Genomic DNA, 10,235 nt, shown 5'->3' with positions numbered 1-10,235 from the left:
ATCTAAGATTTCCTGGCTCCGGTTAGCGCGGATACAACGTGCGTGGCTTGTTGAGAACCTCCTCACGCCTCCAGAACAGTTGTAATCATGAGTGACGCAGACATTGTAGGCGGCAACCCGATTCGAGGTTTCCTGATTTTTGAATAGGTTAGCGCAGACTCATCATCATAGTACTCACACAGGGCGAGGTGGCGCCCGTTTCGAATTATACAACCCAAAGATCGCTATGCTTCGTAACCTGTAGCCCAGCTACGTGATATGCGTCATGGATAAGAACCCGTGTTAGACATTATTCTTTATATTGTTATGAGTATAAGGTGCTACAATACACCTGTCGTGTTATTGGGTATCGGAACAAATTCGAAGAAAACGGCAGTAGTTGCAGTATGTATTCCCATGTAAACCAAGAAGACTCCCTATTCACCACCTCTTACCGCAGAAAAACCTACAAGTATGCACATGAAGAAAACAAAGAAAGAGTCTGTATAAGACCATGTCTAGCACTGGTTCTCCGCAATCTCGGGGTAGAACCAGGCAGCCAGTGCAATGATGATATAGCTGGCCATGAGCAGTATGCCTTCGAGCCAATCTGCAAGTTATTAGTAAAGTGCGCACATGAATAGGCCAGGAGTGTAAACTTACGTGACTTGCCGTCCTGAATGAGGTAGTTGACGAGCAATACCGAGACAAACAGTGTGACGATCTGAAAATTGTCGAAGTACAGAGTCATGCAGTCTTTGCCCAAGATCCATCCCAAGATCACGATGAACGGGAAGACGAGAAGAGCAATTTGCATGCTGGAACCGACAGCGACACCAATAGACAGATCCATCTTGTCCTTGATGGCGACAGTAACAGCTGTGGCGTGCTCAGCAGCATTGCCGACAATGGGAAGCAAGATCAGACCAACGAAGGTCGTAGAAATTTTACCGGTATCGGTGAGACCTTCGATACTTTCGACCATGAACTCTGAGCAAAAAGCGACAAGTGTTGTGGAGATTGCTAGAGTAACGAGAGCGCCGAGAACAGAGAGCGAGGGGGTTTCAAACTCCTCTTCTTCGTCGTCGTCATCTGAGCCGTCGGGGTTCTTGAAAAGTGACTTCATGTTGACACCGCCTCCAGACGCTGCAGCAGTACCGGCGCCAATGGCTGCGATGCCGCGCGAAGCATCGCCCTCCTCCTTCTTGCCAGATTTGCGCTTAGGGACCTTTTGGCTAGGCTCGTTGTACATGGTAGCGTGAGTCTTCAGCTGGAAGGCAAGATAGCAAGCGTAGACCAAGAGGAGGATAACAGCCGTGCCATGTGACAATTCCTGGTTCCTGACAGCATCGGCAGCACCATTGTTCGCGGTGCTGTCGTCCTCGGCGATGGTGTTGTGGAACACAGTCGGAATGATAAGCGATGCAACACAAAGAGCAAGCAGCGATGCCGCCGTCTGTGCAACCGTGACGTTGAAGAACTGTTCCAGACGGTTGATTCCACCTAGGAAGAACGACATACCCAATACCAATAGCAAATTCGACAACATGCTGCCAATGAGTGAGGTCTTGACGATGGTGATCTCGTCTTTAAGCAGGGCTTGGACGGACACGATCAGTTCTACGGCGTTGCCAAAGGTAGCGTTCAACAGCCCACCAAGAGTCTCGCCAACACGGATAGCCAGCTCTTCGGTCGCGTTACTCAACATGGCTGCGAGCGGGATGATGGCGATAAAGTTGATGACGAAGACCGGGACGGGTTTCAGGTGTGCGTATCGAACAGCAAACCCGATGGGCACAAAGATGAGGAGAACATTGATCCAAGCACCGAAAAGAACGAAGCGGATCTGTTTCCCGACCGGAATCTTCCTCTTGTGGGCCTTCCTCTTGCGTTCCTCTAGTGAAAGCTCGTCATCCTCTGGATCCTCTGTCTCAACATCTGGCGCATCATGGTCTTTGCGGAAGATGCCCTTGAATTTGGCACGTCGGGTGGGGCCAACGTTAGTCTCTTGGTTGGAAGGCGCAATGGTACTGTCGCCGGAAGCTTTGTGAGCGCCATTCGATTCGGACATCAGATCCTTCTCCTCCGTTGACTCCGGAATGGTCGTAGACGCGCTGCCGTATGTTGGAGAAGATGTGGATGGTTCAGTGTTGTGATGGTCGGGCATACCGAACTCCTTGCCTGCTTGCATGCTCTCTAGCCGTCTTTGCTCCTCGATGGCGGGTGGAGCATGGGTTTCCGATCGCGTCCTGTGTACTGCATTCTCTTCGTCTAGGTTAACGTCTCGAGACCGTTGTCGGGCGAACGGGTTGTAGTTCGCTGCGCCATTGCCGCCATGTTGCGATGCGACGCGATGTGCCTGCCTTCGTACGGTATCTAGATTCATTGTTAGTTGTGTTCTGGTGTTTGGCAGAAGAAGTTGAGTCGAGGGATAATCGAGGCCTATCGCGATCTCGATGCTCGGAGATGTGGATCCACTTACGCATTGATCTACTTTCGCGGCAGCTGTGCCGTCTTCTTGCACTTGAAGGTGGAGATGTGGTCCAGTTGAGAATCGCGCTCAAGTGCGACCTTCAGCTCGATATGCGGAGTGAGTACTCGGAACGAGTTGCTTGTGATTCGGAGCAGGTGGCTGGGGGCCGAAACGGATGAAATGGGGGCGAACAATTGTCTGGACCAACAAGCGCGCGAAAAACTGTGCCTGATGCAACCGGGGAGTGATAGACGCAGGTACGCGGGCAATCTGAGTCGGAGATTTGTCGTTGAAGGGTTGCCCTGAGAACAAACGACCGGTGAGTGAATGGAGAAAGGAGGAAGGGGCCAAGGGTAATTAAACCTGTGCCAACGCACTGACGAGTCGAACACTGACGAGTACTTGTGGCTGTTGTGTGAGTGCACGAATGAGAAACGCCTCAGCCACAGTTAGAAGGGGCAAAAAGGAGCTAATGGGATTGTCAAAGGCTGTGTTTACAGTGGCGCGCGCATGCAAACACAAATCACTGCGTTCGGAGTCTGCGTGATTGCCTCTCGGAAGACTGATGCGCAAAGCTTCACGTCATGATAGTCAAGCCTTGTCACGGAGAACCAAGATTCCCTCGAGGCACTTGGCTGGGGGCTTGGGCTAGCATTGGGGCGTAGAGGCGGTCTGGGCATGACGACGCGCCTAGACTTGGAAACGCTTAAGTGGTCGACGCATGCCAACTTGCGCACTAGCAAAGCATCACGATTCTTGATCTGGGGAAACTGCTGGTGTTGTTGGAGTTTCCTTGCTTTCCTCCCATGGCTGGTTGGCCGGCGTCGCAGGCTGTACCCTGGACGTTTTACCACGTATGCTGTATACCGTAAGCTCTAGATGCTTGTTCTACGTCTGCTTGCATGCGAATGCGACAGAAATACCGCGGATAATCTTGATATGCACGACAAGCATCAAAGCTTACATTCGCAGCAAGACGCATGCGGCCATGAAAGAGACCTGAAATAGCGTCCGCTTAATCATGCATTTACAAGTACACGATTTGATAGCTAGACGTGCATCGCATCTGACCTGATGATCTGCGCGTGCATATGTCCTTGCCCCAATTGCACGGCTGGAGTAATGATGGCACAACGATGGCGCCATGATGGCGCGCCCATCTTCGACTGGAGACCGCGCACGAGGGAAAGTATATCCTGTCACTCGCATCAACACGATCGAGCAACTCTTGCTTTTTCTCATATCTGTTACCCAACTAGGCAAGTCGCGCAACGGCCATGGATGTCGGCGGGCACAAAACAAAAGAAATGCCGGGGCCGTCCTCACAGCATTGGTGCGCAACTGCCGAAGGCATGCCGCAGCGACGTGGGTGGCGGCACGCCGCAACAACCTGATTCGTGCGCAAAAATTCGAGTTCGAGGTTGTTCGCAGACATGGCGCTCAGTATGATAGGAAGACACGGTTCGCAATCTTGCATCTGTACGTCTGCCGTTACTCATGCACTCACGGTATGCAACCCGGCCGATGACGTACGGGCTGGATTCTCACAACATACATGATCAAGAAGCTATTCGCATGTGCCATGGCCGCGAGTGAAAGGTATAGCAAAGTTATGGAATTTATTGTAATGTTTGCATCGAATACTCCTTTCCCACATGAAACATCCGCATCCAGTGCCATGAACGCCATGCTGCCATCCCAAGCACTCCTGTGCGCCTTCTAGCAGGTATTACACTGCGTTGCATGTCCCTCCTCTCAAGCCATGCGCATCCAAGACTATCGATTTATGGGCCCTGGACCTTGTTGTCGCCCTTGATCACATCCGCATAGGTCGGTGGTGGCCCTTCAGGCTGACTCGAACTACCCTCGCCGCCTTGCGGTGCAGAAGCATTCGGAGCAGAGGAGCCCTTCGCAGCCTTGTTTCCCTTTGGTTGCGCAAAGCTGTTTGTTACGCCACTCTGCTGTCCAGGGAACTGTCCGTTGCTTGGCTGGCTGCCCACGGTACCGTAGTTCGCTTGTCGTCCAGCCGGCTGCTCGTGGGTGATAACATAGTATGTGGTTCCGCCGTTGCTGGTTGTGCCGCGTTCGCGGTCGGGCACTTGCTGGTATGCGTCGTACGGATCTGGGTTTTGGAGGATCACGTACCAGGCGTGTAGGAGGCCTGGCAGGAAACCGAGACAACAGAGCGCGAGGTTGATAAGAGAGTCGGCACTGCAGAGGCCTTTCTTTACCCATACCCCCACAGGTGGGAACTAGTTGACTTGTCAGTACTTGAAGACGGTGGGTCGCAGAGAGATGGCTGGTGCCTGCCACAGCTCTAGGGGCGTGGACGTACCAGGACGCTCAGAAGCATCAGAAAGCAGTCGGAGCCGCACATGATGACAGTGATTCGCGATGTAGAGTTCTGGGTTGGGTCGGGGCAGCTGTAGGTACAAGGTCGTAGTCGTCGTGCTGGCGTGAGGGTGTCGCCTGAGCGAGAGGTACCGCTTGATGTGATGACGCACATTGTGGCTGTGCGTGGCTGTGCATTTGCCGAGGAACTGGAATACGATATACGAGAACCATCGCTGTAACTAGTGCTAGTCGAGACGGAGCGCCGCGTCTGCAATTTGATGTCTTTCCAGGCCAATCTTTCGTTTCCAGATTATGGTTGTCAAGTGCAAGCTCTGGGAAAGATAGCCCGGTCTCGCAGCAGGTTCACATGTCACATCCCCGATATTCAAGAGCGCCAAATGTTGCACATTATCCATTTTGATTAGTTTACGTTAGTATATACGTATGCTTGTTCTACATAGAATGAACGCTTATCGTTGTACGCAGACTTGATCACATGCAACAGACCTGACCTCCCCGGCACTTAAAATTAGCACGTAGATCCTGCTACGCGTTCTGGTCCACGCATCCTCAAGATCACAGCCCTTGCTGAAAGGCAGACAATAGCTTGCAGCTGACGACCCTAGTGCCAGAGTGGTATGCGTCTTCTGTGGTTGGCGCCATTCTATTTGAAGAAGCTAGCAACGCACACAATGGATATCAACATATACTTACTGCACGTATCATTGTGCGATCTTGCTGGATTACACGAACAAAACATGGATCGCAATCCCCGAGCGAAGTACAGGACCAAACACCAGAGAAACATGATCTGAAGAATAAGGGACCAAACAGGGTGGTAGGTGAATAGATAGAATGATGACATGGTAAAAAATTGACGCGACAACTGGGAAGATCGAATGAGATTAATATAGATACGGATGAAGACGACAAGATGATAGAATCTCTGGAGCAGACAGTGAAATGAAAAGGACATAATATGCCCTGTGAAATGAACATCAAGCGCTAAGTGACGCTATACCCATAAGCCGCCCTTTCTGAACAAACTCATCAAAGCATTCTTGAGACAGAAACTTGGATCGCGGTCGTCAACCCCTCTAGACGTGAGGATGTAGTAGCAAAACAGTGAATGAAAATGTAGGGTACCATCCAGCATGATAACATGCGGGATAAAGTGGACGATCCAGTATCTTAAACGGACCATTACTCAAGGGCAAGAGGCTGGCGGGATGCGTTCTTGATGGGTGACACGGCAGTCACAAGAATTGACAGCTCTGATGGAAATCCCGAGCAAGCAGTGCAGTGGGCGTGCCGACATACTGACGAGACGTTCAACGTCGACTGTGACTAGTAAGATACTGCACGAGGATTGGAGAGCGTCAGAAGAGATTCGCAAATCTTACCTATATGCAGCATCAACTTGAGAACGCCGCTTTCGCTTGCTGTAGTCTTCTTGCTGCCGCAAGCGCTCATGCTCGTGATCCGCATCCTCGTAGCTCCTCTTCCGAGAGAAAGAGCTATCGCCTCGGTCGAGTGAGGTTGCACTTGGCACATCCTGCCGTATTTCGCTGCTAGGGTTTTCGGGCTCGAAATCAGAGCCAGCCATGGTATGATTACTTCCTTCGGAGAGCGCCGGACTGCCCCTGGAGCCATCGAGACCATGGCCACTACGCTGAGGCGCATTCCAAGGGTCATAGCGTTGTTGTTGTGGGGGTGGAGGTGGAGGTGGGGGCCTGGAGGTGGTAGAAGACGACATGGAGCCGTACGGCCGAGGCAGGGGAGGTCCATGTGTACTATTGCGGTGCCCTCCGTACGATTGCGCTCGTTGAGGTGGAAGAGCAGGCTCTGCAGTCTTTGTTAAGGCAGAAGGCAATGATGGCTTGCCAGGAAGTGACGACGGGATCTTCGCATCGGAAGCAGATAATGGTAGTGAAATCTGCTCATCTGATGGTGGCTTCGGAGTTCCGGTCACGCCCAATTTAGCCAGGATGTCTTCTTGGCTTAGCTGTTGAGGAGGTGCTGTCTCAGACTCCGTGGTGGCAGGTTTGGTGGATCCACTGTTAGTGGCGAGTGCTTGCTCAAGGTTGTCCATAATGTCCCACGTAGCGTCGCGCATCTCCAGATCCTCATCCTGTTGTACCTCCTCGCATAATTCGTCCGGGCGATCTCGTTGAGCGATGCAATCCTCTAGCGAGACCAGATTGGATTTCATGTCCTCTTCTGTGAACACGACAAAGACGGGGTCATCCTGGAGTATCTCCCATTCGTCTGTCTGCCTAACATTCAAGAAAGCCTCGTGCGAGTTATCAGCTGTAAAGTACATTGACACTGAATCTCCGTTGTCCAGTTTCTCCGGCGTGGGTTTCAGTGCGTCTTCTTCGGCCTCGGCGAAAGTTGATGGCAACGCACGTGTTACCTGCTTTGCGGGATGCCAGATGATAACTCCGAGACTTAGGGCCGGATCGACAGGTTCATTGCTTTTGGGCCATATAGCACCATCGAAATCGAAATCCCAGTCGTCCCAGGCAAGGAACAGCTGCGGCTTCTCGCCTGAACTCCCTTCACTCAAAGCACTGGTGGACTGGTTAGACGGCGGAAGGGTATGAGCCGTAGTGAGATGAACAGTCGCCTGAGTTGGTGTAGCGTGAGGATCCGGCGTGGAATGAGTATCGTTGGGTAATCCGTTGATTGAGCTGTATTGGTTTGCCTGATAAGATGCTTGTCCATGCTGCTGTGACCACGCTGGATTTTGCCCATAAGCCTGTTGGTTGGTGTTAGTGGCCGCATGCTGAGGCTGATATCCTTGATAGTGGCTCTGTGGTGGTGCACAGGGTTGCCCAGGAGGTTGACTCGGAGGTTGCGAGTAACCTGTATTTGGTTGATAACTTGGTTGCGGCCATTGATAATTAGCTTGCGCCGGCGGATATGCTGCCTGTGGATAGTTCGGAGCTTGAGGAGGCGGCGGATTGTAACCTTGAGCGGGATAGCCATGGTGCGCAGCGGGAGCAGCATAACCTTGCTGTGGGTAACTTGGAGGTACTGCGGGTGCTTGTGAGAATGTAGGCTGCGGTGGTTGATATTGATTGGGAAACTGAGCGGTGCCAAAAGGACCCTGAGGCTGCGCTGGCCCGCGATAGCCTGGGGGAGGGGGATACCGAGTAATTATCGGATTTCCCTTCTTCTTTGGAGGTCTATGCATATGTCAGAAAACGGTCTTTGGGAAATCCAAACTTGAAGTTCGATGTCGTTGTTCTTTTTTTTTTTTTTTAATATCTGGCCGACCTGCAAGTACGTGGTAAGATGAAGGAAACCTACTGAACATGGGGAGCACGGTGAGGTGGACCGGCTGGCGGATAGGCAGCTCCTGACTGATATTGCCCGTATCCCGGCTGCTGTCCTGGCTGCTGTCCATATTGATAAGGCGGCTGTTGGCCGTATGGCTGACCATTGGCATACGGTTGCTGCTGGAAAGGCGCCGAACCGGCTACGGGCCCGCTCCACGACATGCCAACTATGGAAATTACCTGTTGCGATGCACGTCAGGAGTAAGATGCTCGGGACCTTATAGAAAGAGATGAAGTCGATGAATTTCTCGGAAGCGGTGATGTAGGTCGGACTGGATGTAGGCAAAAGTTCTTGAGTTGTGAGGTGCGCGTCTCAAAATTTGGTCTGGTCGAGCGCACGAGCCAGGACGACGAAAGAGAAGCCCAAGCTCATGGAGGGACTTTCAACTTAGGGTGCTCTGATAACGCGTGAATGCTGAATGACTTGGGGCGGAACTATGACGTTGGGAAAGACGGAATTGAGTTGACGGAAAGAGCCCTGAAGTGAAACAAGCCAGGCTGATGTGAGGAAAACCCTTGGAAGTTGCTATGAGAGCACGGCAGGATGCAGGTGGCGGATTGCGAGGGATGTAGGATAGTGGTTTTGGCACATCAGAATCTAATGACGCGACAGGAGGGAAGACGCCGAGGGGTGAAGATGCCGAGTGCACACCTATCCCATTGAAGCATGCCAACGGTTGTCGCGTAGAAATGAAATCTGGAGCGTGGTCACGTTCTGCGCTTGGGCCAGGGCCAGTGTGGGATGCCGCCGCATTTCAGGCCGACAGGCACATATTGCCCCCCATTGCCATGTCGCTCGCTCTCGCGCCATCGCCTAGATACCGCCCCTCGATGCGCCCCCGAGGATGATTGTACGATACAGACACCTGCTAGCGACCAGTATAGACTCGATACCCTGAGCTGCGTCGCGGATGCCCCAACACCAACACCCACCCCACAAATACCACCATGCCCGGCCTACCGTGTACGTCAGTCGCCGACGCCTGCGCATTCCTTAGGTGGCTGTGCTGACATTGTGGCAGCTACCGTAGACCTCGATGAATGCATATCGCGCCTGTCGAAGAAGGAGCTGCTCGCCGAGTCGGTGGTCGAGGCAATATGCGCAAAGACCAAGGAGCTGCTCATGAAAGAGAGCAATGTGGTGCACATCAGAGCGCCCGTTACTGTCGTGGGTGATATTCACGGCCAGTTCTTCGATATGATGGAAATATTCAAAATTGGCGGGCCATGTCCTGATACCAACTACCTCTTCCTCGGTGCGTCTTCGTCCATTGGTCGTGTGCTGTACGCGACCCCGTTTCATGACGCTAACATGTACTAGGTGACTACGTCGATCGCGGTCTCTTCTCTGTCGAAACAATATCGCTCCTCGTATGCTTGAAGCTTCGCTATCCGCATCGAGTCCACCTTATACGTGGAAACCACGAATCGCGCGGAGTCACTCAGTCCTATGGCTTCTACACCGAATGCTCGCGGAAGTACGGCAACGCAAACGTATGGCACTATTTCACCGACATGTTCGACTTCCTCACCCTATCCGTCGTCATCAACGACCAGATATTCTGCGTACACGGCGGCCTCTCACCGTCAATACACTCCATCGACCAAATCAAAATCATCGACCGTTTCCGCGAGATACCTCATGAGGGGCCCATGGCGGACCTAGTCTGGAGCGATCCCGATCCCGAACGAGACGAATTCTCGCTCAGCCCAAGAGGTGCAGGTTATACGTTCGGAGCACAAGTTGTTAAGAAGTTTCTGGAAGTCAACTCCATGTCGCATATTCTACGCGCACATCAGCTGTGTCAAGAGGGGTACCAGGTCCTTTACGACGACAGGCTTAGCACGGTCTGGAGTGCACCGAACTACTGCTATCGGTGCGGTAATATGGCGAGTGTACTGGAGGTCAGCGATACCGGTGAACGCTTCTTCAACGTTTTCGATGCGAGCCCCGACAACGATGTCCACCGAGCAGAGCAGCAGCAACAGCAAGGCAAGGAAGTCACGACGGAGTACTTCCTGTGATACCCAACGTATACAGCGGTGCATTCTTGGTTCGGTGCGAACCTGGCATTTATCGGCGTTGGCACGAGGCACGGCGTTCA

At 52.5% G+C, this 10,235-nt stretch overlaps 4 protein-coding genes across 4 annotated transcripts; 1 reads left to right on the top strand and 3 right to left on the bottom strand.

The window, feature by feature from the left end:
* Window positions 1-497: 497 nt before the first annotated feature.
* On the bottom strand, window positions 498-2,465 carry BKA58DRAFT_397007 (Sodium/calcium exchanger protein-domain-containing protein; the record flags this gene model as incomplete). The annotated part of the gene is made up of 3 exons (XM_046171398.1): window positions 498-589; window positions 643-2,355; window positions 2,462-2,465. The coding sequence occupies 3 exons, from the start codon at window positions 2,463-2,465 to the stop codon at window positions 498-500; spliced, it is 1,809 nt and encodes a 602-aa protein (XP_046031637.1).
* Window positions 2,466-4,068: 1,603 nt separating this feature from the next.
* BKA58DRAFT_373860 (uncharacterized protein) lies at window positions 4,069-4,984 on the bottom strand. The gene is made up of 2 exons (XM_046169263.1): window positions 4,788-4,984; window positions 4,069-4,704 (listed from the first exon to the last, which is right to left on the bottom strand). Exons 1-2 carry the CDS (start codon window positions 4,956-4,958, stop codon window positions 4,237-4,239), a joined length of 639 nt encoding a protein of 212 aa, XP_046031636.1. The 5' UTR covers window positions 4,959-4,984; the 3' UTR covers window positions 4,069-4,236.
* Window positions 4,985-5,973: 989 nt separating this feature from the next.
* BKA58DRAFT_24377 (uncharacterized protein) lies at window positions 5,974-8,402 on the bottom strand. Its single transcript, XM_046166721.1, has 2 exons — window positions 8,102-8,402; window positions 5,974-7,977 (listed from the first exon to the last, which is right to left on the bottom strand). Exons 1-2 carry the CDS (start codon window positions 8,290-8,292, stop codon window positions 6,186-6,188), a joined length of 1,983 nt encoding a protein of 660 aa, XP_046031635.1. The 5' UTR covers window positions 8,293-8,402; the 3' UTR covers window positions 5,974-6,185.
* Window positions 8,403-9,078: 676 nt separating this feature from the next.
* BKA58DRAFT_407864 (serine/threonine-protein phosphatase 4 catalytic subunit) lies at window positions 9,079-10,155 on the top strand (the record flags this gene model as incomplete). Its single annotated transcript, XM_046172050.1, has 3 exons — window positions 9,079-9,094; window positions 9,153-9,386; window positions 9,452-10,155. The coding sequence occupies 3 exons, from the start codon at window positions 9,079-9,081 to the stop codon at window positions 10,153-10,155; spliced, it is 954 nt and encodes a 317-aa protein (XP_046031634.1).
* Between the last annotated feature and the right edge of the window lie 80 nt (window positions 10,156-10,235).

The sequence above is a fragment of the Alternaria rosae genome, assembly GCF_020736505.1.
Source record: "Alternaria rosae strain MPI-PUGE-AT-0040 chromosome Unknown BKA58scaffold_1, whole genome shotgun sequence".
NCBI lineage: Eukaryota > Fungi > Ascomycota > Dothideomycetes > Pleosporales > Pleosporaceae > Alternaria > Alternaria rosae.
The sequence above is the reverse complement of the archived record's forward strand: the minus strand, read 5'-3'. Positions and strand labels throughout refer to the sequence as shown.

Excerpts from the sequence above, each read along its gene's own strand:
- BKA58DRAFT_24377 (XM_046166721.1), bottom strand. The coding sequence starts at position 8,292 with ATGTCGTGGAGCGGGCCCGTAGCCGGTTCGGCGCCTTTCCAGCAGCAA. Across the intron at positions 7,978-8,101 it reads CACCGTGCTCCCCATGTTCA|ACCTCCAAAGAAGAAGGGAA; the intron begins GTAGGTTTCCTT and ends ACATATGCATAG.
- BKA58DRAFT_373860 (XM_046169263.1), bottom strand. The coding sequence starts at position 4,958 with ATGTGCGTCATCACATCAAGCGGTACCTCTCGCTCAGGCGACACCCTC. Across the intron at positions 4,705-4,787 it reads TGATGCTTCTGAGCGTCCTG|TTCCCACCTGTGGGGGTATG; the intron begins GTACGTCCACGC and ends CAAGTCAACTAG.